The sequence below is a fragment of the Camelus bactrianus genome, chromosome 18 (genome assembly GCF_048773025.1).
Source record: "Camelus bactrianus isolate YW-2024 breed Bactrian camel chromosome 18, ASM4877302v1, whole genome shotgun sequence".
NCBI classification, from domain to species: Eukaryota; Metazoa; Chordata; class Mammalia; order Artiodactyla; family Camelidae; genus Camelus; species Camelus bactrianus.
The window spans coordinates 20,201,043-20,228,499 of NC_133556.1; the positions used below are offsets into that span (position 1 = coordinate 20,201,043).

Here is a 27,457-nt window from a genome sequence, read left to right on the forward strand (position 1 = left end):
TTAAGCCCTCCAGGAAATTGTACTGTGCGGCCATGGTTGAGAACCCCTGGAACAGACAGTAGGGTCTGTGTGAGAATTAAATGAATTAGTTGGACAAAACAATTTTTTTCTTAAAGTGCTAATCAAACACAAGATCTCTATGAATCCTCACAATACCCTGGGAGGCAGGGACCACTCCCCTGTTCTGCAGATGGAGGTGCTGTGCTCGGACAGTGGACTTTTGCAAATCTGAGGCTCTGTGACCACTTCCAAAGTCCAAGATCTGAGGTGTGGGCCTGAGAGCAATGTGGTATGGTAATTTAGACCCGAGGGTAGCACATTTTTCCTGTAGAGGGCCAGATAATGAATTTTTTTTTGGCTTTGCTGGCTACCTACTGTCTCTGCTGCAACTACGTAACTCAGCAGTGGTGGTAAATGCCACCACAGACAATAGTGAAGGAGTGGGTGTGGCTGTGATCCGATAACTGTGTTTACAAGAACCAGCAGTGCGCAGTAGTTTGCAACCCCTAGTTTACACCATGGGCATTGGGACTTAGATATAGCTGAGCTCAAGTCTAGCTCCTTCTTCTTGGATGGGTCTCCGCCTTTGTAAGGTGGGCATCATAATTGTACCCGCCTCACAGACGTGCTGTGAGGATTAAGGAGATGATGAGTGTAGAGCTCAAATACTAGCTTAATGCATCGTGATTTCTCTATTACTGTGGGCAGGCTTGGGACTGGGGGCCGGGTCTGCAGTGGTGAGCAAAAGGAGACGGGGCTGGGGTTTCAGCGCAGAGAAGGGACAGAGGGTAGGACCCCTCTCTCAGGACCCCAGAATCATCAAAGCTCTCTCCACTCCTCCCCATTCTCCTCTGTCTTTTATCTCCTTTGGGGTAGGTAATTGTTCCTTCTGTCAACGTGTTCTTCCAAACCTAGAGTTTATAGCATAAACCTTTGAGTCGTCAAAGACCTTTTTCTTTCTAAAAAGCCTGGTTCTTGCAGTCAGAGTTCTGACAAGTGTGTTGTCCCTGCTGAGTTTCAAAGGCCTGTTTTGCAGCCCCAAACCAAAAACCTGATTCTATTCTCAGTTGCCAGTCTCAGTCATCCCCTCCTGAGACAGGACATGATTGAATGGTGAACACCAGGGTTGGGGCATTTGGAGGATCAGTTACTGTCTCAAAACACTGTTCACTGCACCAGTTTTGCAGTGGACCACTGGAGAGGCAGTGCATCCACCACTGTGGTTAAGGGCATGAATTCTGTAGCTAGACTGCCTGGATTAAAATGACTGTCATCTATTTGCTATGTGGCCTTGGGCAAATCCCTTAACCTCTCTGTACCTCTGTTTTTTTTATTTATTGAAGTATGTACCTCATTCCATACTCATTAAATGGGGATTGTCATATTACTATACCTACCTCATAGATTTGTCATAAGGGAGATGATGACATGAAAGGCACTAGAACAGTGCCTGGTACAAGACAAGTATCTTTAGCTGCAAGTATTTATAAAATTTAGTACTGAGAATTGGTCACAATTCTTTATATAGCAGACCAAAAAATATTACATTAGCAAATCTATTTTTTTAAAAATCCTCAGCTAGTTTGCTAACCATACTTCCCAAGTAAAGATCAAGCATCCATTCATTCATTCAGCTGTGTTCTTTGTCCTACTATAAATGCCAGGTGCTAAGAATACAGCAGTCAACAAAGACGTTAAGGTTCTTGTAAGTTTAACCGGCACCTGCTATAGGTCTTCTTTAAAACACTTGGATAGCCTGTATGTTGCACAGGGAAATGGCTCTAGGCTTGAGGAGGAAGATCTGAGACAGTGATCCTATGCTCTAAATTGTTAGGGAAAACATACGTTATTAGGGAGAGTGGAATTTACAGAGAGACAACTGCTGACCCAGACCGCCTAACAGTTAAGAATTAAAAAGAAAAAGAGAGAAATGAATAAAAATAAAAAAATAAAAGAAGGAGGGGGGAAAAAAGAGGAAAGGAACTCATGTTACAGACCTAAAAGGCACCCTTATCAGACAGTGTCTGGAATATATTTCATATCGTTGAGCAAGAAAATCAGAACAATGAACAATATGCGTATTTGATTCTACTTATGTTTAAAGATGTCCATTCAAATGTACACTCATGTAGGCATGTTCAACATCCATTAAGGATTCATTCTACACTGTTATGAGCAATTTTCTCAGGGGTGGGATTATGGGAGAGATTTTAAATTTTCTGCTTAACACATTTTATAGTATTTTTTGGAATTTTTACAAGTGTGCATTATGGTGATTACTTTTAAAAGAAATACTTACACATTAGAAAATTTGCTCAAAAATCAAATGGGGGGGTACACTGTCAAGTAGTGAGCTTCCTGTCAAAAGAGGTATTCAAGCAGAAGCTGAAGGAGCATGAAGCAGAGGCTGTGATAGGAGATTGGACTAGTCATCTCTGAGACCCAGAGACTCACCCGAGGATTCTGAACTGGGTTTCAGCTCTGAAAAATTCTCACCTAGTGTCTTGAGAGCCAGTGTGCTGAGTGGCTGGCATGAGATTTGGCTTCCTGCTGCTCTGAGTGGGACCCTGCTGCTCTGAGGCACCCCCGTGAGGTTTCCATGGGCCCTAAGGTTAACCTAATGCTTTGCCTTTCCTCTGCCGGCTGGCTTTGCCAAGAGCTGTGCGCACTGCTTGGAGGCAGTGGGACGTGCTCAGGCCACGTTCTTCATACTGGGACTGGCCAGGTAGGGAAGGAGATGGGGAGGAGGTGATGACGTGGGGGCCCTACCACACCTGTTGATAAGAGTTCTTGTTCCTCCTCCTGCCCCTGCAGGACAGCAGCCATGGGGCTGCTCTGGATGTGTTTGCTGCTGGTGGCCTCTTGTGCCACCACTGTCCAGGGCTCACTAGAGGTGGACGATGAGGAGGCCAGCATCGACGTGACCCAGCCCTTGCACATCCTGGTGGAGAACAACCTGATGGTGCTAACGCCTGCCGCCCTGACCCAGATGCTGAACGAGACCCGCTTCCTGATGGTGCTCTTCCGTGAGTGTCCTCCACTCCTGGGCAGTGGGTGGCGGGTGGGATGAGACCTGCCTCCTTTCTCCTGGCAGCCAGGGGAGTTTTAAATATTGATAAACACATGAAAACACATTTTATTAACAACTAAAAAAATGTATATAACATCATCCTCAATTTCTGGACGAAAATACTGAGGTCCAGGGAAATTAACCAATTTGCAAAATGCTGTGTTGCCACTTTGATCTTAATTTGTATCTGGTTCCTCTGTCCCGCTGAAGGCAAGAAGCCAGGATATACCCTCAGGTGTCTTTGTTGTTCTGAACCTCAGTTTTCTACTCTGTAAAATGGGCAGAAACATAAGGACTACACTAGATTATGTGAAGAATAAATAAGATAGTATGTTAAGTTGCTGGAACTGGGGGGAGGGTATAGCTCAGTGGTAGAGTGTGTGCTTAACATGCACAAGGCCCTGGGTTCAATCCTCAGTACCTCTGTTAAAATAAATAAAGCTAATTACCACCCTCCCCCCCCACCAATTAAAACAAACGAAAATAAAAGTTGCTGGAACACAGTTAAGGGCACACTCTCGAGAAAAGATTTTTAGATCATCTCAACTTGGCATGTCCACTTTCACTCTTCAGACTTTGCATCAGCAGGCACTGTGATGGAGAGGACAGGCTTCTTTTTCCACTGGCAGACACCTGTGCCTTGGGACAGGGTGGAAGGGATTTCCATAGCACCTTTCACACAGCGAGCACTTACCGTATGCTGGGCACTGTCCTTGCAGCCCCACTAAATGGTAAGTGATAGAAACCTAACCACAACGCAGCGTGGTGGCTCTATTCGTCTTCCTATTCGGGGACATTTCACAATCAAAATTGTGTTTATATCCGCTCTTGAAAAACCAAAAGCTCACATCCCAGCAACGCGACAGTTGTCTGGAGCTGAGGTACGATCTCCATTTTTAGACAGAAAACACTCTCGTCAGTTTACCCCACATCCCTGTCCAGCCAACCCCGCGCGGGCACACCTTTTCCTCACCCCCACAGCATTTGGCTTTGTGTCCCCTGCCTGAAATTCAGGCCCCGCAGCTCCTTCCTCAATTCTTGTCATTTCTCATTTGACACGTTCTCTCTGAGCGAGGCCACTTCACTGGGGGAGCTGGGTGAGTGACAGTGCCAGCAGCTTAGTTGCTCTGGGTCCTGCTGCTTCCTCAGCTGGCTTGTGCAGCCACTTCACTCACAGTGACATAGAACAAAGTCATTCTTTTTGTGCCCTTAACTTTGATTGTTCCCAGAAGGGAAAATCTGGTTGGGCCATTTTTCCTACATCCAATATGGAGCAGGTCTATTGTGCAAAATTCCATCAAAATAGCTCCAAGCCCCTGACCTCTGTCCAGCTCAGGCTGTTCCTGGCTTCCTTCAAAGTGTCAGGATGCATGCTTGATTTTACTTCAAGCCCATGGTGCAAGACTTAGGAGAGATCTAGTCTGAGCCATTTCCTTTCTACGAGCTTGTGAGCAGGGCATGCACTTGGCTGAGCATCCCTTATCCACACCAAGACTCCGGCGACCACCTTCTGTTCTCACCTTAATCCATCACCAAGTCCTGTCGATACCACCTCCTAAAGCCCTCTGCAGTCTCCAGTCCTCCCATCCTCTGCTACTGCCTTAGTTGTGGCTTCACCATTCCGCCCCTGACCCACCGCAGCATCTTCTAGATGGTCTCCCCTCCCCCTCTAGTGCTGTCTTGACAACGTACTCAGAGAATTTCTTTTTTTCTAAAATGCAAATCTCTTTGGGTCTCACTGGGCAATGTCTTCACCTGGATTGCGAAGCATATGTTCATGGAGTTGCCTTGTCAAGAGGCTGCGTCCACCTCACTTCCACCTGGACTGACTAGGAATGCGAATCTCATTGGGTCACTCCCTGATTGAAAAGCCATAAAGACCCTCTGCGCCCTCTGCGCCCTCCTTTTCACAGCATTTGCCACACTCTATTGAAACTGCCTTTAAACTTGTGAGCTCCACGGGGGACAGGGGCCAAATCTTGTTCACCTCTGGATGGCTAACATCTGGGATTGTGCATGGTGGGCGTGCAGAGGTGTTGAATGAGTGAATGAGCTCTCCTTTGGCCCACAGTGTTCTCCATGAATGAGACAGAGGAAAATGAAGGCTATGCTCAGTGGGGAGAGGCCAAAATGAGACTTATCAGGAGCTATTTCTAGGCTCATGAGTAATTATCCCTAAAGCATCGCCACCATCATCATCACCATCATCATCCTTCTGGTTGCTCAGGTCGAAATCTCAGAGTCGTCCTTGATTCCTTTCATTTACACTTCACCTCCAGTCCATCAATAAATCCAGTCAACTCCTCCTTCAAAATCCCTCGAGGCTCTGACCACTTCTCAACCCCTCCATTGCCCCTCCCCTGGTTCAAGCTGTTACTACCTCTCACCTGGATAATTACAGTGGCCTCCAGCTGGTCTCCTTTTTTTTTTTTCTCTTTGGTCTAATCTCCAGGAAACATTCAGAACAATCCACTATGTTTCCACAACCCTCAGAGGAGAGGTCAAAGTCTACTCAGTCACCTTCAAAGCCTCTGTCACCTGCACCCACCCCGGCTCACTCTGCTTCAGACCCAATAGACTTCCAGTCATTCCTCAAACATGCTGTGTGTGCTCCCACCTCAGGACCTTTGCACTTATGGCTCCTCTGCTTGGAACTCTCTCCCTCCTGGTATCCACATAGCTTGCTCCCTCATCTCCTGAGTCTTTATTAAAATGTTCCTTCTCAGTGAGGCTTCCTTTTGACTCCCTGCTTAAAGTCAATTCCCTGGACTCTCCCCACTTCCACCCCTGCTTCTTTTTTCTCCATAGCACCTAACATCTAACGTAGACTGTAGTCTGCTTCTGTATTTATTTTCTGCCTTCTCTAGTGACAGCAGTGATTTTTATCAATCTGTTCATTGTTAAATCCCCAGTACCCAAAACAGTGCCTGGCACATGGAAGATGCTAAAAACAAAGTTGTCAGATGAATGAATCCCATTACTATTACTGGTAGGTCCCATCCATCCAGCTCTCAGAACTGCTTTCTCTCACTCACATTTTGGACATTGAAGAGCACTGGGCAGTGTTCACGTGGAACCTCAAAAACTCCACTGCTTGGACAATCATTCCAAGTGTTTTTCTCGCCCCAAGCTCCTACCCTTAGAAACTCAGATTTGGACACTATGTCAATCAGCAACCCCCAACCAGCCAGGCATGGCCGAATCCGCAAGGGAGCCAGGGGAGAGGCCCATGGGCCAGAGGCGCTGGCAACAGGCCAGTGCCTGCTGGTGGTGATGGATGAAGGATATCGAAGGCAATGATGGTGACCAAGCAGGTAGTGGAGAGACATCGGCCTAAAAGGAAGGCGAAAAGTCCCACTTCCCATCCATTGACTGGGAGTTTAATGAAAACGATCACTCACCTTCGGGTTCCATCACCGGAGCAGGTGTGCTGACTGGCAATGACCGGGGTGTGGGGCAGCCGTTACAGGCCTGGCTTTCTGGGTTTTGCTTTACAAAAGACCTCTCTGTTGGACTTGGAACTGCCCGTGGCAGTGGAAGTGATTCGCACTTTTTCCAAGTGCTCCAGATGGACAAGGAAGTTTGAAAAAGATAAGGTGTTCTGGCCCGAAAGGGAATCAGTGACCCCCTCCCCCTGCCCTGGCTCAGCCCTCCTGCTGCAGACACTGGGCAGTGAGGGGCCGAGGCGGGAGGGCGGCAAGTCACACACAGGAGGAGGGAAGGCAAACACTGCCGCCTTTTAGCCCTCCCATTTAGGCCAGGAAGGCCTCTTCTGCTACCGGGGTCATGTACCAACCCCCTGAGACTCTCCCGAAAAGGGGTCCCCACTACCCAGCAACGAGAGGGGCCCAGGAATCTTAATCAATGGTGTCAGGTCTCTTTAGCACTCCTTCCCAGGAGGATGGGCTGAGTGAGCAGGGGAGCATCATGACCTTCCATCCTTACCCTTCCCACACCTGGCCTTCTTTCCATGACCGTCCCCTGCCCATGAGTAGACCCTGGACAACTGAAGGCGCCCAACTTGGCCTGTTAGCGCCAAGACTTTCCACTAGATGCCGCTCACACTCTCTTTTCTCTCTCTCTCTCCCCCCACCTCCACTATAATTTCTGACCGAAAAAAGTTTGCAATAATAACAGTAGTAATAATAATGCATTGTGTATGTACCACGTGCCAGGCGTTGTGCTAAGGGTCGGACGTGCCCGTGGAGGGTAGAGAGCAGGCACTCTGCAGCCAGATGGCGTGGGTCTGATCCTGCTCGACCTCCCACTGCCACGTGGACTTGGGCGAGCAAGTCATTTTAATTGTGCGCTGGTTTCCTCATTTATAAAAGTGAGACAACATTGGCAGCACCTGCCCCATAGGGGCACCGGGAGGATCAAGTGGCTTAATCCATGTAAAGCTCTTAGAAAGTGATAAGCACTGTATGATGGATTGTTAAATAAATCTTTTGACTCTGACAGCGTCCCAAGGTGGCCACTATTTTGTGGGGGGAAGTGGGGCTTAGAGTGATTAAGTTGCCCAAAGTTATATTGTTTCCAGTGTTGCCCAACCCAAAGAACCCTAATGCGTGTCTCCCATGATGGCCAGTTGGAGGGACCGTGTGTCTCCCAGCCTGTCGCATTTCTGAGTCTACCTACTAGCAGTGGAGCGCGAGGAAGGCCCAGGAGCTGAGCAGGCCACGCAAAGCCTCCTCCTCGGGAGATATGGGGCCGGAGAGGAGAGACCCTGGCGAGTTCTGTTTTCACGCTGGCTCTTTCAGACAGCCCGTCCTCCCAGCAGTCCAGGAGCATGGCGGAGGAGCTGGGCAAAGCCGTGGAGGTCATGGGGAAAGGCAAGAACGGGCTTGGCTTTGGCAAAGTGGACATCACGGTTGAGAAGGAACTTCAGGAGGAGTTTGGCATCAAGAAGGCCCCGGAGCTGAAGCTGTTTTTCGAAGGCAACAGATCGGAGCCCATCAGCTGCAAAGGTAACGGTACTTGTGTGTCAGCCAAAGTGCTGCTAGCTACGGAGACACATAAACACTGACATTTCAGTGGCTCAACAGAATTACAAGTCTATTTCTGGCTTGCAAGAAGCCCAGTTAGCAGCCAGGGAGTGGAGATGGGGGCTCTGCTCCACACAGTCTTTCAAAGACCCAGGTTCCTTCCAGCCTGCAGCTCAGTCCTCCCCTAGGACTGCAAGCCATCTGCTGTCTCCTCTGCATCTGGCCAGCAGCAGATCCTGGGAGGCAGAGGAATGCTGCTGGTGGTGTCCGTGGCCCAAGCCTGGAGGTGACAAATATCACTTCTGTGTTCATCCTATTGACCAGAATTCTGTTACATGCCTCCACCCAACTGAAAGGGTGAGAAATATGGCCCTGCTTTATGTCCATATGGGGAAAAAAAAAGATTTTGGTGGACATGTATCTGCCTCCACTACAGCTTGCATCTCAGCTGGGGGGCCCGGGACGCACCAGGAGGTGGGATAGTGAGGCGCATGGTTTATAAACTATCAGAGACCAGAGAGTGAGTTCCCAACTCACCTAACTCCCCACTCTCATGCAATCTTCCACTTTAGGATGATTTTGACAGGGTCCAAGGCCAAGGAAGCACTGATTGACCAAAAGGGAGACAGGGAGATGCTAGAACAAGATGGGCTTGGGACAGGGCAACTGCCAAACCCTTCAGCTTCTGTCATCGTCCATTTAGCTCATTAACTCATTTGTCCACTTATTCCACACCCTTTTATTAAGCCTCTACCGCGTATCAAGCCCTATCTTACGTTGAAGGAAGCTTAAAGAATTTTGTGCCTCCGTGTGGCACATGGTAGGTCCTGATTTTTAAAAGTGTTAAATATATTGATGCATAATCTCATATACAATGGATGGATGGAATAAAACTAAAAAACAGACGTGCCCAGCACAATCCCTACTATGTGAGTAGAATGTTCCCATTGTGTGTGTTAAATGATTGAGTCTCAGAAAACTAAGATTGCCTTTTGCAGCACCTGGCATTTAGCAGGTTTGCGATAAGCCTGCTTGAGTGTTGCTGCGAGAACTAAAGGGGAAAGGGCCACCAGGTGCAGGGGCTGCAGGATGTCTTGAAGTTCTCAGAATGGACACAAGAGGGCATGAGGCTCACAGGCCAGATTTAACGGAGGATGGTGCCGAGGATACAGCCAGCCTCAGAGCAGGTTACGTAAAAGACTCGGCAATGCGGTGGCTCCCAGCTGGTTTGTAACAGGATAGTGTGTGCAGAAGGAAAAGAGACAGGAAGAGAGGGCAGGAGCAGTGAGAAAAGGGACAAAGACTGCTGCTTTGTAAGTACCAAGTGACAACCCTCAGTGCCACCCACTGACGCCAAGGGAGGAGCCCTTTGTGATGGGTTGGTTTGGGAGAGGGCTGTGAAGAAACGAGAAGCTCCAAGTTACTTTGTCGAAGTTCATATCTGCTCATGAGTGGCTGAGGCTCTGAGATGCCCCGGCCTCCTGAAGGACTTGTGAGGTCTAACTCCACTTAGAGGCAACAAGGTGACAGTGTGGTGACTTCCAGACTGGCTGTGCCCCCTTTTGCGCTGTGAACCAGTGCCTGGAACCTCCTCTGCCATTCGGGAAGCTTCACCATCACCTCCTCCAGGAAGTCTCCCCTGACTGCCTGGGTCGGAGTGCCTGCCCTGCTTCTGCAATCTCACAGGATCTGTTCTTCCCCCTCAAAGATCTCACCTCACAGAATTGTATCTGCTCCCCTTCGTCTACTCAGCTGAGAGCACAAGGGCAGAGGCCGATCGAACCTCCTTTCCTGGGGCCTCTGAGGAGGCTGCCAGAGCTGGCGGACACCCCCTGGCTTCAAATCATCACTACGGACCTGAGGAACAATACTTCTTCCTGTCGAATTCTGACTTCCTCGTCTGTGAAACGAGGATGGTGAAAGCACCTACCTCCTAGGGTTCCTGGGAAGGAGTAAGTCTGCAGCGCACAAGCCCTGACACGCGTCTGAAGCTTTCACTCTGTTCCAGGCACCATTCTGGTCCCCTTGTAGATGTCACAACAGGACAAAGTGGGATGTGCTCTTACAAGTGGGGAACCTGAGAGTGGAATAACCCTCAAGGCTCCCCAGCTAATTAGCACTGGGATCCGCAAACATTTTCTTTAAAGGACCAGACCTTACAGGCCGAACAGTCTCTGTTGAAACTACTGGACTCTACTGATGCTGTGGGAAAGGAGTCATGTACACAAAGAGGCACAGCTGTGTCCCAATAAAACTTTATTTATAAAATCAGTTGGCAGGTTAGATTTGGCCCACAGGCTATAGCTGACCGACCCCTGTTGTATATTGCGCTGTCCTCCGTGTAAATGACAGATGTGGTTTTTACTCTTCTCAGGCTGTCAGTCTCCTGGCCCTAGTCCAGTGCCTGGAACACTTAGGTTTTCCACGCATAGGTTAGAGTTTGAATGGGAGGGAATTGCGAGGGCTCCTGCTGTGGCAGGCTTGGGGTGGGTAAGGAGCCAGTCCATATTTCTACTGGGCTTGCCCAGCCCCCTTCTGCCTCAGTATGTCCCTCCACCGTGGAAAGAGGCAGTGAGATGCTGCGTTGGAGCCAGTGCCTGGATTTCAGGACCAGCACTAGCTGTGAGGACTTAAGGCAGCCTCAATTTCCCACTGCCTAAAAAGGATGAATCGTGCCAGCTCTGCCATTTAATGGGCTTCACTGAGCTAAGGGGACAACACTTTACTGGCCCTGTGACTTTTATGAAAATGTTCCTCCTCAGCAGGTGAGGTTTAGTCCTTGCTGGGTCAAAGCCCCCGTCCTAGTTCTCCTCTAGTCTCCAAGGATTGATGGTGGGAGACTTGGCCTTGACCATCTCCCAGGAAGGAGGGGCACTCAGGCTGCCTCCAGGGCCTCAATTAATGATGCATTCACAGCTTGGTGCCTGCAAATACGCAGTAGAGTGACAGCCCCAGTCAATCATTGACCTGGCGTTCACACTTCCATTGTCACCGTGTCCTCTGGTTCAGAGCCAAGCACCAGGAGCGGTTCCTGCCCCATGGGGACAGTGCCCAATTGGCAGGCAGTCAGAAGCAAAATGTTTGCCAAGTTCTGAGCTACCTCAGTCCCTTGGAGTCCAGAGGGGCAAACAGAGCTCATCCATCCCAGAGAAGAGGGCCCGAGGTCAAGTGGCATCAAAGCGGCTTATCTAACGATTCAGTCACCTCCTTCATTCAGCCCATCATTATTTCCTGAGCACCTATTATGAGCCAGGCATTCCAGGTGTGTAGAAGAGGAAAACATTTCCTTTCTTCACTATAATTAAATTGACATAAGAGAGGTTAACAGAAGAAAAGCAAATTTCATTTCCTACGTCCAGGAGTCCCAAAGACACAAGGCACAAAAAAGTGACCAGAGCAGGCAGCTTTCACACTTTTCAGGTAAAGGAACAAGAAACCTGTGAAGAACTGACGAGACAAAGGGGTTTGGGCTTGGGGAAGTAAATTAATGAGGAAGTACCGAGGTTGATGGATGGAGCCTTCGCAGCCTTGAACCCCTGTCTCTGGTGATAAGAATGCCCTCTGCCCTCTGCCCTCCTGGTGCAGGGCAGCCACCTCCCTATGAGACATTTCGCTCCCGCTTTCAGACGGACAGAAGAGGGCTGGGGTAACCTTCTTACACAGGCTGTTTCTAGAGTAACTTTAGTTCAAAATAATCAATCTGCCAAAGTCATATAATTGCAAGTGGCATATTCTGCTGCCCCTTCAGGAGCTACTAAAGAATTTGGCAAAAAAAAAAAAATCATAACTTCAGAAACAGACTCAGTGAAGAAAATAAAACAGGTCATGAGATAGAGAATGATTGAGGGGAGAGTAAGAAAAGACCAAACTGAGGATTCAGTAAGCAGGAGGAGATGCCCTTGAGAGCTGAGAGGAAACGGCTGCCCAGGCGGAGGGCCTAGCAGGTGCCAAGTCCCGTGTGCGGGAGGATAAGGTCATGGGTAGAGTGTGGACAGAGCTGAGGGGCAGGTGACACAAAGGGTGATCAGAGCACTGGTTCTGATGACCTGAAATTCAAACCCATTTGGAGGGTTTTTAGTCACCTTTTTTGGTATTTTCAGGATTTCTAAAGCAATTCCTTTCAGGTCACTTGAAACATAGTTTTTTTCAGGCAAAGCCTATAAGAGGGTTTTTCATGATATGTGCCTGTTTCTTCCTAAAAGATGACCCAGACCACTGGGAAAATAGAAACTGAAACTTGAGGCTGAAATCCAGGAGAGGGGGGACTGCTGTGGGTGGAAAGCCATGGTCTGAGGGTGGCATGAAGCCTCCCTCACCCCTCTCTGTCCCTGGAGACCACCACACTGTCCTCCTACAAACTTTCAGAGGCTTTACCCACTGTGGTTTTTCGAATGGCCTAATCTGCATCTCCTAATGTTGGACTCAGCACCCCCAGGACCAGGAATTCTCCTCCTGGGCATGTACCCAACGGAAGTGTGTACAATGTGCCACAGAGACACGCGTAAGAATTCATTCTTAATAGCCCCAAACTGTAAACAAACCAAACGATCATTAACAGGGAGAGGATAAATAAACACGGAATATTTACACAATGGAATGCTACAAGTACAATATGGAGGGAGAAACACACACTATGGTTCTATTTACATGAAGTTCAAGAGCAGGCAGACTAATGCTTGCTGTTAGGAGTTAGGACAGTGGTTACCTCCAGGTGGGGCTGGGGTCAGGGCTGTGAGGGGGCACAGTGGGGGCTTCTGAGAGGCAGTTAATGTTCTGTTTCTTTATCTGGGTGGTATTTACACATGTGTGTTCATTTTGGGAAAATTCATCAAACTATACATTGTCATTCGTATACCTTTCTGAATGTAAAAATACTTCATTATCAATTTAAAAAAGGCCTAATGTTGTGAGGGAAGGTAAGCAAAGACACTGAAAATAAGAGTCCTTTCCAGTTGATTCAGCAACTCAGTGTGCATCCCTCAAGCCCTAGGCAGAAATATGTCTTACCGCAGGGCCTTTGCACAGGCTGTTCCCTCTGCCTGGAAGCCTTTCCTTCTCTAGTGGCTTTCTGTTAACTCCTACACATTCTTTAGTTTTCAGCTAAGTGATTTTCTCCAGGAAGCCCTCCTTGACTTCACAGGCTAGGTCGCATATCTTTGCTACAAGTTCATAGAATTCGCTTTTGAATATTTACTTTGAGTGTGATTATGCACTTGTTTGTGTGATTATTTGACAGTTGACCTCCTCAACAGAATGAGAACTGCAAAGCAGTGGCAATGTCTTGTTTCTGCTCACCATTTTATCCCCAGGACCAAGCACAGCACTCACGAACATAATAGGCACTCAACGCTTAATTATCAAATGAATGAATGAGTGAAGGAATGAATGGAGAAAGAATAAAGGCCTGTGTATGTAGCCCAAAGATACTTACCGCAACCTTTGCATTAATCTTAGCTCATAAACTCATTTTAAATGATCCGTTTTATTCTATAGCAGGCTTCAACAGAAAATAAAGTGAAATTGATGATCTAGCAAACACAAGGCCATGTGCAGCCTGGTGTACATTCTGGCACACCGTCACGTCTCCCCAGATATGGTAGATGTGTCCCAGTTTTAGAAGCTAAGAGTTTTGTGTGCTTGGCACTTCCCATAGATAGCTGAGAAATGGAAGTCAGGATCTATGGCCTTAGCAGGCATTTGTGTCTCAGCTAAGGAACTGGAGACGCAGGGAAATAATGGAATTTCCCCAAGGGCATGGAGCAAGCTGCTCTTTTTATTTACATTTTTTAAAATTTATGTTTTTAAAAAGTAAATCCATCTTCCTGTCACTTTGAAGGGTGGATGAGAAAAAGAAGGCTGGGCATGATTCCTCCCAGGTTTGATCCCCAGGTTTGCTAGTAGCAGGGCCAAGGGCACACTGAACTTCAATTTCCTCATCTGCAAAATGGGGAGAATATGAATCCCGTAGGGTTGTTGTGGGGATGTAATACACCCAAAATGCTCAGTGCAGTGCCTTGGGGAAGACAGGCCTTCCTCCAGTTCAAGAGGAAACTTCTGTGGGATCCATTTAACTGTATCTCTCTCCAGGAGTGGTTGAGTCCACCGCCTTGGTCGTTTGGTTGAGAAGACAAATTAGCCAGAAAGCATTTTTGTTCACTGACACCAATGAGATAGCAAAGTTTGTGAATTCCAGGCCCTTGGTCATCATTGGCTTCTTCCAGGTACTGGGTTCAAGAGGTGGGAAGGGGCTTCTCAACTGAGGAGGAGTCTTGTGTCAGGAAGAGGGGTGGGATGAGGAAATGTCCTCCATTTGGGATAATTCCATGCCCATTCTTCCTTTTCTGATGAGCTGGTTTTCTGGGAGAACCGCAGGATTAAAATAAAGAAAAGATGGAAGATAAATGGTAATAGAAACAAACTGCAAAAGTAGAGAGTAATGAGGAGAGAGGGGAGATTGACATATATTGAGTTGATTTTGACAGTGTAACTGATCTTTTTGGGGTCCATTTGGAACATCACTGAATAATCAATAATTTGCACACTCATTTTGCCTTTGGAGAATAGTTTCTGATACGTCTTAGCTCATTTCCTATAATTTTGATGACTCCTTTCCTTTGAGTACAAGTCAGAACTTTAGGGTTATATTTATATATGGGGAGAGTTTATGACTTTTTCTCTCCCATCCTATACTTTGTCATTGTGTTCGGCCCCAGTGTTCTTTCAAGCTAAAGAATGAAGGTCGAAACTGCAACCATATCTTGATATCAAGTTCACAAATGGTACTACACGTGGTCAAATCAGTTGCCTTTTTTGAACACAATTAAGGAATAGATGCTTAAAAATCTCAATGCTTGTGTTAGAACAGCCTTCACTCTCATACTTGGAAAAGGTCAAATTTATCAATTCTCTCCACTCATCTCTGTGAGTTTGCCTATTTTGGCCTTAGTCATAGCCACAGAAGTATTCTGGGTGTGAAACACCCATGAAAGTGGATTTAGGTGACCCAGCAAAACCCCAGAACTTGGAAAGGTGAGGAGACAAATTAGTCACCATTTTCACCCTGCCCTTGAGAAATCCAGGTATTTTGCTTTCTACCAAAGCCTTATCAAGCAACCCTCCCCGAACAGGATTTACAGGAAGAAGTAGCAGAGCTGTTCTACGACATGATCAAAGACTTCCCAGAGCTCACGTTCGGAGTGATATCGATCAGAAACGCCATCGGGCGTTTCCACGTCACCCTGGACAGTGTTCTCGTCTTCAAAAAGGTAGGGCTTTGGTCTTAGTGCTAGTGCATGGTTCGAAATAATGAACTATGCATGTATGTATGGGCTTTGGGTACAAATTCTGGTCCTGCCACTTGCGAACTAAGTGGCATTGGACTAGTCCGTTTCTGGGAAATCGTAGTCTCCTGCTGTTTCTCTGGCCTTTCTAGCCCTTTTCCACTGTAAGCTCCTCCTTTCCTTGACCAGTAAATGTTATAAATTAAGGCTCAGTCTTCTGCCCTGTGTTTTCTTCTGGTCCAGGCTCCTCCCCCGACCCTCCATCAATCTGGAATTTAATTGGGTGGCAGGAGTGATATAATGGATTCAGCTTTAGTTTTCTTTTTTCAAATGGCTGCCCAGTTCCCTCAGTGCTAGTCATTCCTACTGATCTCAAAGATCATCTTTATCATATACTAAATTTCCACATGTATTTGGATCTTTCTCTGTCCATTCAAAAACACAAATTAGGTTATTTTATTCTTTATTTATTTTATTTAGAATTTTTCAATGACTTCCATGGGCCTAAGTAAAAACAGAGTGGCTCGCAGTCTTCTCTGTGAGAAGACTTCTGTCTGTAAGGCAAGCAGCATCTGGATATCACTCCACCTACTTCTGTGTATGGTGTTGGGCAAGTAACCTAACCTCTCTGGAAGATGCCGTGGAAGAGTTTGCTTTCCAACCTGGGAGGGAGGGGAAAACCCTTTGATAATGCATGACAGAAACCCCAGAAAGTATGAAAAGAAATACTGATAAATTTGGACCACATAAAAATTTTAAAGTTCTGCAGACTAAACCCCATCACAAAATCAAAAACCAAATAACCAACTTGGAAATGCATTTAGGAGAGGTTTGATCTATGTTAATTAATGGTTAAAAACATGGGCACTAGAGCCAGTTGCCTGGGTTGGAATCTTGGCTCCATTTCTGACTAGCTTACCAACCCTGGGCAAGTCACTTCACTTCTCTGTGCCTCAATTTCCTCCACTGTAAAATGGGCGAAGTAACAGTATATCGCTCAATGAGATGTTTTGAGGATTAAATGAGCTAATACACATAGCACATTTAGAACTGTGGCTAGTACAGTATGAGCTCCCTGTAAGTAATAGTATTATTAAGCTACTGTTATGACCAGAAAGAGTTTAGGCTTTATCCAGAGACAACAGGGACTATGAAGTATTTAAACAAGAGGTGCATTTTTAACGACATCTCTCTGGCTGAAGTGTGGGGGATGGATTGAAGGGAAGCAGGAGGAGATAATTAGAAGACCACTAGGAGACTTTTCCAAGAATCCGAGGAATAGGTTTGAATCAGAAGGTGAGACTGGTGATGAAGAGGAGGAGATGGAGTAGAGAGAAATAAGGAGATAGTTGCTTCTTTCTCCTTCCCGCGCAGACTTTGATCCTGGGCTCCAGAGAATTATATCATTCCCTGTGTTAATCCAGGTCCCTCTGTGAAGCAGTCATCAAGCAGGATTAGTCATGCAAAAGATTAGGGGAAATGCTTTTGAAGGAAGACAGAGAGGGAGCTGGGGGAAATTCATCAGACCGTGATGTAGGTCTGACCCTTTGGAAGGAAGGAAGGTTGGATGGAAGAGTCCTTGACTGCTGTGGAGTTCTAAGAAAGTTCATTAATGTCACCTATAAGAGAAGTCCTGCATCTCCCAGAAATGGGCTTGCTTTAGTATCCCTTGCGAATTAATTGCTCAGGAGCAATGCGTGAGAAAGCGCTCAGCATCAGCACAAATACACTGACGGATTTCGGAGCGAGGCAGCTGGGGCTGTCAGTCAGTTACACCCCCTGTCTTTGTAGACTGGAGATTTTCACAGCTGCCACGTCCCCATATTCCACACTCAGGCTAATCTGCCCAGCCGTCCATTTGTATTAAGTATCTAGATTATTTATGACACCTATTTTCATGGTGTTTTCCTTTTATCCAAGGAAAAAATTGTACGATTTATATTTATTAAGTACCTACATCATGGATGCTACTGCCTTCTAACGTTTTTCTTCTTTTGTCCAAGGGAAAAATCGTGAACCGCCAGGAGCTTATTAATGATAATACCAACAGAAATATCCTCAGTCAAGTCATGAAACAACAGCTCACAGGGTTTGTTATTGAATACAGCTCTGAGGTCAGTGAGCGAAGGGTCCTGGGAGAAGGGCAGCGGGGGCAGCTGTGTGCACGGGATGACCCGTTTTCCTTTTAATTTCAGAGTAAGGACCTGATTTATGAATTGTACATCCTGAATCACATGTTGCTCTTCGTCTCCAAAAGCTCCAAGTCGTTTGGTATGATAATGCAGCATTATAAGTTGGCATCGAAGAAATTCCAAAACAAGGTTTGTGGAAGTTGCCATTGCTCTTTGGGTCTCTTTGGATATGACTCCAAGACCTGCAGACCCTGACGCCGTCTTCCTGCCTTTCTGGTTATATATTAATCCAGGAAGGATTTGTGTGTTCATTTGCATACTAATCTCCTGATTTGCATATCAATGCTGTATGTTAGTCACTATGTAATTTTAAACTAGCTTCCTCTCTTCTTCCTGCCCAGTGTGTCTCTCTTTCTCACCAAACCTTTGCCCCTTCTTCCCTTATCTTTTTGAGTCTGCCGTGGGAGCAGGGTTGGTCTGGCTGCTTTTTCTGATGGGCTGTGCTCCACTAGGGGTGGCTGACCACAGTGCTGGCAGCCTTGGCCTGGAGGTGAGGGGGAGAGGAGAGACCACTCCTGCCTGAGGTCAGGGAGTAGGAAAAGTCTGAAGCCCTGTGGCTGAGGTTCTAGGCTTCAGCATCAACAGAACTGCATTCAAATTCTCTTCCTCTTCCAAGCGATTTTTGTCTTAGGTGAGTTTAACCTCTCAGTCTCAGTGACTTCCTGTGTGAAGTGGAGAGTCATGGTAAGAGCTAGAAATGCTGTATGTAAAGCAATGAGCAAATGTACCATAAACATTGATTATTATTATCGCTAACATTATCATCATTAGAAACAAATCAGTTTTTTCTAAGCACTGTACCTGTATTTTTGTAGTTCCCACCACCTGGACTATTGACTTCATTTTTCTCTTTATTTTTTATAAGAAGTAAGGTAATGGCAGATTTTTTTTTTCTCTTGAAGAAAATTATTCTGAAATTCAAACAAAACAATGAAACACTTTGAAATCCCAAATAAACACAGAATAAAGCTACTGGGGCATGAACATCCTTAATGTTCATGCTACAATCCATCTCAGTATTCTCCAAGAAGCTTATTCTAATTACAGAAGTTTCTCTTATAAATACATTTCCTGGCTTATTCAATTTTAAACTTTAAGGTTTTTGATGTAATTAAATTGTTTATAATCTGATTGCTTTCCCTCGATTTCTGTTATGTTATAATAGTCAATACTTAGCCATAATTCTTCTAGGTTTTTTTTTTTTATTTACTTAGCTCTTTAGTCTAACTGGAATTTATTTCAGCTTATATTATGAGAGGAGGTTCCAGATTGCCTTTACCCCAGTTAGGAAGCTTTTCAAATGCCATTTATTGATTGGGTTCTATTTTGAGCCAAAGATAAACAGTTGGATGAGTGTTCTTCTAACAGGTCACACCCACATAGCTTATCTTGTTCATTTCTAGCAAATGTTTGTTGAAAGTATGCACGGTTGGTTTTAATATGTCTGAATTGTTTTTTTCCCATTCTCCCCAGCACCTAGAAGAGTGCCTGGCACGTAGTAGGGCTCTTAATGTTTTGGCAGATGAATGACCTGAGAGTATCTGAATCCAGGGTCTGCAGGAATCTCTAACCAGTCTCTTTCTCCTACTCTGACTTCTTTACAACCAGCGTGATCTTCTAAAAATTATCACCATGTCATACTCTGACTTACTGTCCGTCAGTGACCTCCCATCTCATTCAGGTTAAACCCCAACTCATTACTGGAGTTCTGTCTCCCATGCCCCTCCTCCTCATGGTGCTGCAGCCACATTGGCCTTTCCTCTCTATTCTAGAACACTCTATTCTTCCACCCCACCGCCCCTTCTCCAGCTTTTGCAGCCACAGTTTCCACTGCCTGAATCAGTGTTCCCTGGAGCGCAGCTCACACGTGACCTCCTCAGATACTCCTCCTGACCTTCCTGCCTGTTACCGGGCCCCCACCTCACCCCTTCTGTGCAGGCACTTTCTCACGGTGCCCTGATTGGCGCCCACCGCTTTCTGAATTTATTAATTAGCTTACTCATTTCTCGCCTGCCTTTTCCACTGGAACGTGAGCTTGATGAGGGCATAGATTTTGTCCGCCTTGGGCAGTGTTTGTATCTCCAGTGCTTAGCAAAATGCCTAGGAGCCACTCCATAAATATGTATTGAATGCATGAGTGAATGAAGTCGTGAGTTTCCCTGATGGAAGAATAGTAATTCTGGTAAGAATGAGTTGACACGTAGTGAGCATTTTCTACCTCCCAGTCACGGCACGAAGCCTTTACATACAGTGTCTTGTTTAAGTCTCTCAGGAACCCTATAATGTGGGTACTATTAAAAGGAAATTGAGGCACAGAGCGGGGAAGTTCCCGTTTTGCCCAAGGAACTGGGATGAGAGCTCAGCACCTCCTGCCTTCCTACAGTTGTGTGAATGGCGCCCTGCACAGGGGTGGTGAAACCAGGCTGATGACCACTGCCTGTCTGTGCACTGGGGCGCACGGCTGCATCCACCTGATAAAAAGGAGCCTCTGTTCCGGTTTTCAGAGGTGCCCCGTAGACGCTGCTATTTGCACTCCGTTGGTGCCCTCCCACATCTTCCCTAAAGTTTCTCTCCTTTGGGAAGGGATTCCTTACCCTTTTCATGCCTCCAATCCAGAGGGACACAGGTTTCGTTTGATTTGGCAGATCCTTACCATCCTCGTGGACGCAGATGAACCCAAAAACAGACGTGTCTTTGAATATTTTCGAATCACAGAGTTCGATATTCCATCCGTCCAGATCCTCAACTTAAGCTCTGATGCAAGGTACAAAATGCCTTTCGAGGAGATAACCTATAAAAACCTCAAGAAATTTGGTCAAAGCTTCCTGAATAGAAAAGCCAAGGTAAGCTTGTTCTTGGGTAAGGACCTCAACATGATCACCTTTTTTTGTAATCCTGCTGGCTTTGGTCATCTGCTAACGGGGAGGCAGTATAAAGGGTCAATGTCATGGTTCTTGTGAGGAAATATCCTCATCTTCCTACCTCAGACCTCCATCATTTTCACCATTTCCCATCCCTCACACCCAAGCCCCACACTTTTTATGATCCCTCCTAAAGAATCATCAAGTCCTTTCCAGCGTTCGGGGTGGGGATGAGGGATGCTCTTGTGGCAGACAAGGCTGGTGAGCTGGGCAAAGGCCAGACAGCAAGGACTTACAAGCATAGTAGGGATTTGGTATCCTAAGAGGATTGGGAAGCCAGATTTACATGGTGAAATTAGAACCTGCTTGTAGGAGAATAAAGCTGTGGAGAGGATTAGGGGGAGAAGCAGAGAGGACACTAAGAGGCTATGACAGTGATCTAGATGAGAGAGGACGTCTACTTGGACAAGGGTAATAGCAGTGCTGATGGAGAGAAGGGTGTGAATTTAAGAGATACTCAGAAAGCCGGGGTCGCAGAGAAAAGTATATGTTGGGAGACTTCCACCACTTTCTTCAAAGAGAAGCAAGAGCTGGGTTCATTCTTTCATTCATTAGTTCATTCATAAAACATTTACCGAGGCCTCATAATGTACCAGCACTCAACGGTACTCAACGGTACTCAAAGGTAAGAGAAGAAAAGTCCCTTGGGACATTCCATCCATTGAGACAGGGACACAGTAACCAAATAACCAGAAAAAAAAAAAAATATAAATGGTAAACTTACATAAGCAATGCAGGAAAAGTGCCAAGTATTGTAAACATTTATGAAAGCAGGGCCTGACCTAGCCTGTGGGAGTGTCAGGGAAATCCTCCTTTGAGATTATTCTGAAAGATGGATCCGAGTTAACTAGAGAAGGAAGTGCAACATTGATGACATGGGAGAGAGACTTGCCCTTTGAGTGAACAGAAGACCATTGTGGCTGAAGAAAACCAGGGAAGAATGGTGATGGGCTTGGAGAAGCTGGCTGGAACCAAGGTGTGATAAATATTTTAAACGTCATATAAACGATCTTAGTTTGATTCTTGGCTGCCCTGTGGAGTGGAGGGGGACAAACTAGTTAAGATGTTAGTGATGTGACTTGAACCCCACCCTCATCTAAGAATCCTAAGAATCATATATTTATGCTAGAACCCACCCCAGTTTGGAGCCCTGTCTCCTCCTCAGCCCTCTGATTCCAGGTCGCCCTGGACAACCCAGGCTTCACATCTAGCTCATGATCTGTCTCAGCATTTCAAACTTTTCCCCAAGGCTGTTGTTGTAAGAACAAGAGAAAATTTTCCATCATTTCCAGTTAAGGGACAAGGTTGGGGGGTGGAGGTACCCCCATCTACCAACCCCTTTCTGGAGGTCTCTCAAATTTGCTTCCTAGAAACATCAATCCAGTGAAGAAGTTCCAAAATATTGGGACCAGAGGCCAGTTAAGCAGCTCGTTGGGAAGAACTTCAATGATGTCGTCTTTGACAAGGAAAGGGATGTATTTGTGATGTTCTGTAAGTATCTCTGCAGAGGCCACTGGAAGCAGTGGCTCCAGCATTACTTTCCAAGTGTAGCCCCTGAATTCTTGGGCACCAAAATCTCCGAAATGTATCAAAGCACCACACTAGGGATGGTCTTTGGACATCCAAAGGGTTTGGATCAAGAGACTTTCCTCAAAAATCAAATTCTTGAAATGTGTGGAATACCTTCCACGCCTGTCTCTACATTGTCTCATTTAATCCTCACAACTTACTTTTAAAAGTAGCTACTTTTATTGTTCCCACCTTACAGATGACTAAACACAGTCCCAGGGAGGTAAAGGAAGTCTTCTAAAGTCATGCAGCTAGTAAGTGACCTTAAGTAAGTAAGGGGTTGAACCTAGGCAGCCTGACTCTGATGTCTATACCAGTAACTGCTGTGCAGAACAGCAGCAGTGGCTTTAAGTAACTCATCAAATGGCCCGTAGGTAATCTGCCTGAGTTGGTGTGGCCAAATCATGCGTGTAAAGGACATGGAACAGTTGTCTGGCATCTTACAGGCACTTGATAGTTGACAGATATTATTACTATTACTTTCTCTATTGTTATAACTATTTCCAGTGCTCACACCCAGGGACTACGTGCCTGTCCCCAGCTGTTTCTGATTTGCATGTGAAAACCAAAGCCAGGGACCTTCTCTTCCACCCAGAGACACAGAGAAGGGTGGCAATGAAGCGACTTTAGAGATCTCTTTCATTTAACGGGCAGTTACCATTTATTGCACATAGTTTGCTGTTTATACACCTGGTCTCATTTCCTTCTTAAAACAAAGCTCTTAGGAAAGTCCACTGGATTCCCCGATAATGCAGACCAGGAAATCCGGCCTCAGGGAGGTTAATTACCTTACCCCAGGTCACACAGTAAGTAAGTTGCAAGACAAAAAGTTCAAATCCAGCTCCGATGTCATCACTTCCTGGAGGGTCAAACAGGGGTTGAATTACATCATGCAGGCCTTTAAAAATCTCATTGAAATGGGCTCTCATCCACAGAGCACAGTGTTTAAAGTCTGCTTAGTTAAACAGCCATGATCTGCTGCCTTTAAGTGAGAGGCTGGGGGTGACTTTCTGCACTTACCTGACACCCGGAGTCATAAAAACGCCCACTGGGTTCTGGTAAAAGGCAAAAGCAGCCTCATTTTCCTGGAAGCAGGGCTGTAGGATTGACCCCCTGGGACTGCAGCCATTACGCCCCATCTTGCTCCGACCCAGGGCCCATCAAGCTCCAGGAGAGCTGCCGGGGTGCAGTGGGTCATGGAGGAGGCACTTGGTTTGTAAATGGAGGGATGATCATCCAAATGTGATGTCCGGAGCCTTTGAGGCCACTCTTCCCCCAGAGCCAGAAACTTTAATGGCAAGGTTATTTCCCTTCTCTGTTGGAGCTGGTCCCTGATTTCTCTCCATAGGTCCAGACGCCTGGGCCATACTTAAAGCTCAAGGAACCATCTGTAGGGAAGTCCAGTGTCCCCTTGCCAGGGGTCGTTGTGCTTGTCATAACCTCTCATTCACTTCTTGGGTGTATTCCCCTCCACTGGATTGAGAGGCAGGGCGACACCATGGTCACAAGTCAAAGCAGCCTATTTCCAAATCCCACTTCCTCTGCTTATTTTCCTGGGGGACCTTGAGCTAGGAGCTTAACCTCTGCTGGAAAACTCTAGGGCTCCGTCTCTCTCTATCTTTCTCTCTCTCTCTGTCTCTCTCTTTCTCTCTCTCTCTCTCTCTCTCTCACACACACACACACACTTTTTGGAAAAACATGAGGAATCATCTAGCAGAAATTCTTTTCTTGGTTTTCTTCTTCAGCTGGAGTAGAAGGCTATGTGAAAGGAAAAAAAAAAAAAATAGAAGGAAATGTCCCAACATGCTAAAAGCGTTCATGTCTGAGCAGAAAGGGACTAGGTTATTATTTTTTTTCTAATTGATTTAATGATGATCAGGAACTATGGCTGAAATGTAAAATAACCTAACATACTGTTAGAAGAGAGAGGGAGTGCACTGTGCAAACGCGGAGCCGGTGTTCACGGGGAAGCTTGGCTTTCAGAGTCTTTATTAGTGTGAGCTCAGTGACTCCCCTTCTCTTCCAGATGCACCCTGGTCCAAAAAGTGCAGGGCGCTGTTCCCAGTGCTGGAAGAGTTGGGGAGAAAGTATCAAAACCACTCCACAGTCACCATCGCCAAGATCGACATCACAGCAAATGACATTCAGCCGATTCACCTGGACCGGTATCCCTTCTTCAGGCTCTTTCCCACGGACTCTGAACAAGTGAGGGGCTCTTGGGACTCACATAACTGGCAATGTGACATTATTACCATGGACTCGATTTCTCCCCGCCTCCAGCTCTGCCTTCTACCAAATCAGCGTCATTCTCAGCCCCAGTCCCTATTATCCTCTCATATTCAAGTTAGAGAGAGTTATCCATTAGCTTCCATGAAAGTCCCAAGACTCAGTCTAATTGGGTCCAACTTAGGTCAGTTGATTCTCCCTGACCCCATCATTGTGGCCAAGAGGATTTGGCCCGGGTTACGTGATTCCCTCTGCTATTGGAGCTGAGCCCTACCCAGACTATATGGAATAAGGTGGGGAAGGTCACCATGTGGATATTGGAGGTAGGGGGCTATCAAAAGAAGGAAGAATACATGATAGAGACAATCGAATATTTTACACTTTGGTTTTATAGTCATCAGACATCAACAATGTTCATGGAGCACACTCTTCATGGCACTTTGGCATGTGGGGAAGGGTGTCAATCAAAGAATTATAAGCCAAGGACCCTGCTCCCAAGAAGAACATGACTCAGTGTTGGGGAGAAGTCATGATATGGGCTCATCTCCAAATGCAATTGGACTTGGATGGGACAGATTCTGGAGGGCAGATAAGGCTGGAAGTCTCCATGCAGACATGAGACTTTGAGGAATGGTGAGGATTTAAATCAGATTAGAGGAAGGCATGTGAATTATAGGCAGGAAGTATAATATGAACAAGGAGGGAGGCAGAAGGAAAGCCACAGAACTGTGAAAGAGATGCCATCCCCCTGGTGCAAAAAGATGCTTGCAGGGGGTCAGGGAAAATGAGGCTGAATTGAAAGGGTGAGCCTGTCACAGATCCTCAGTTACCTGGAAAGGAATTTAGACAGCCAGAGGACAGTAAGCAGTTAAGAAATCTTAAAGACTGAAAGAGGAAAGGAAACTAATGATGGCTGAGCAAGAATGTGTGCAGGGCGCTTTGTAAGATAATGATTCTTATTCTTCTGTAACAGTAATAATAATAATAGCAAACACATATAGTGCTCACGATGAGTCAGGCGCTGTTTCAAATGCTTTCCATATAGTAACTCATTGAATTCTTAAAATAACACCATGAGGTAGAGACTGTTATTACCTTCATATTGCAGTCAAGGACACTGAGTCAGCCAGACCACACTGCTGAGTGATGAAGCCAGAGTTTGTGTCCCAACAGTGTGGCTCCATCATTCCTGCTCTGGACCACTGCATGACAGCCCTATGATGGAAGATGTTTTATTATCCTGATCTTAGGGCCATTGTAATGGAGGCTCAGAGCAGTTAAGGAACTTGTTCAGGTTGTTAGGAATTTGACCCAGGGTTTACCTATGGAGCAATCCCTGAGTATTTTGCAGGAAAAGGCCACCATTCTGACTCTGTTCCATTATCTTCTTAGGCTGTACTGTATATGGGAGAACATACCATGGAGGGCTTTTCTGACTTCCTGGAAAGTCAAATCAAGGTCAGGATTGAGGATGAAGATGAGGTAAGGTGAAACAGCAGTACCCTGGATGATTCTGTCCCACACAGAACCATCAGGAACTCAATGGACTAGGAAAGAGGTTGCCAAGAGTTCCCCAATCTTGTGCACTTTGGAGAGACCTGGGATGGATCCAGTTTGAATGACTTCATTCCAAGGGCACTTACTACCAGAAATGGCAGACTTTGGAAATACTGGGAAGGGCAAAGACTCTGACACATAGCTCTGCAGGCTGCTGCTCTGGGTCCGCTGTTCCTGAGTGGGTAACCAGATGTCTTGATGGGATCCTGCCCTCTGGCATTATTCTCCTAATAGATGGGCCAGTCCCCATTGTCTCTTAATTCTGTTCATGCCTCAGTGAGGCCATCTGCATGAAGATGTCATTTGTATTAGTTAGGATCCTTCCAGTTGCAAATGTCAGAAACTATCTTTGGCTTAAGCAGCAATGGGAATTTATCCCAGATAACTGGTAAACTATCAGGTGTGGGTGGATTCTGAAAGTCAGAGTCATTTTCTTTCTCCCCATCTCTGTTTTTCTCTATATTGGCTTCATTCCCAAGCAGTCACTTCCCCAGGGAGAAGCAATGACCGCTCCCCAGCTCTTAAGTAATACCCTCCCACCTTAGAAAGAAAGCATCTACTCCTTGGTACTCCTAGTCCAAGTCCTGGAACGAATCTCTTTAGCTAGGTCTGGGTCACACGCCGCCGAACCCTTGAGCTAAGTGTGGGGCAGCCACACCTATGGACTGACAGTGGGGAAAGTCTGCTTGGCAATTATAATCACAACTATCATGTAATTTTTGCCTCTTTGTTTCTTTATCCTCCTTCTTCCCTCCCCTTCTTTTTTTCTTGAATAGCTACTGCCTGTTGAGCAAAGTGAAGTGGCAGAAGAGGATATATTAGCTGAAGAAAAGGAGGTACCTTTTATAAAGAAAGAGTTACCTGAACACGAGTTGCCTGAGTTGGAGAATGTGACTGAGCTGGACGAGCCAGCTGGGCAGAAAGAAATGGCCAAGGAGGAGGAGAAGGCGGCTGAGCCCAAGGGGCCTCCGAGACAGAAGAAACCAAGACTGAAGGAAGAACTGTAGCTTCTCCAGAGCCAGGAGGGAAAGTGCCCATTTTCCAGGTCCTGGCATCATTTTCTGAGTGGATCTACTCCAATCAAATTATATATCATTGCGACAGGTGGGCGGAGGCTGGATAATAAAAACCCCCTGAATGCCTTTGGCCCTGTTTTATTCATTACCTCTTTTTCCTGGTTGGTGCTGCTTTAGAAGAGCTGTTTGGCCTGGAATTCAGAAAGGGCTGCAAATGAAGCCATAATAGCAACATTTAAGGTGTGTTTAGAATAACACATGTGGCATTCGCTTAGTTCTCACAACCTCACTGGGAGCTAGGTTTCATCACCCCCATTTCACAGATGAGGAAACTGAGGCAAAGAGAGGTTAAGCAACCAGGCAGATCACACAGCTAGACAGCCCTTGAGATATGATCCCAAGCAATCTCATTCCAGAGACTCTGCATTTAACTGCTATGCACACACCACTACCACCACCACCACCAGCAGCAACTTGGGGTCTCCAGAGTTTGGCTAACACTTTCAAATAAGGTGGATTGATTTTTTAATGCTTAATTTTGGCACCATAAGAAAGAGATTCAACCCAAAATCTGTCCTGTCTTTCACATCTCAATAAATGTGTCCACTCTCTTAAGCAGCCATGTATGTTCTAGGATAACC

General features: G+C 46.2%; 1 protein-coding gene across 1 annotated transcript; it reads left to right on the forward strand.

The window, feature by feature from the left end:
* Window positions 1-2,824: 2,824 nt before the first annotated feature.
* On the forward strand, window positions 2,825-26,936 carry PDILT (protein disulfide isomerase like, testis expressed). Its single transcript, XM_010961064.3, has 11 exons — window positions 2,825-3,026; window positions 7,831-8,037; window positions 14,143-14,276; window positions 15,183-15,320; window positions 17,339-17,449; window positions 17,531-17,656; window positions 20,173-20,370; window positions 21,819-21,939; window positions 24,044-24,222; window positions 25,636-25,725; window positions 26,577-26,936. The coding sequence occupies exons 1-11, from the start codon at window positions 2,825-2,827 to the stop codon at window positions 26,805-26,807; spliced, it is 1,737 nt and encodes a 578-aa protein (XP_010959366.2). The 3' UTR covers window positions 26,808-26,936.
* Window positions 26,937-27,457: the final 521 nt, after the last annotated feature.

What these genes read in the sequence shown, in the direction of transcription:
- PDILT (XM_010961064.3), top strand. Translation starts at nt 2,825, where the DNA reads ATGGGGCTGCTCTGGATGTGTTTGCTGCTGGTGGCCTCTTGTGCCACC. An exon ending in TCCTGAATAGAAAAGCCAAG is followed by an intron (nt 20,371 to 21,818) that starts GTAAGCTTGTTC and finishes TTTGCTTCCTAG; the next exon opens with AAACATCAATCCAGTGAAGA. An exon ending in GGATTGAGGATGAAGATGAG is followed by an intron (nt 25,726 to 26,576) that starts GTAAGGTGAAAC and finishes TTTCTTGAATAG; the next exon opens with CTACTGCCTGTTGAGCAAAG.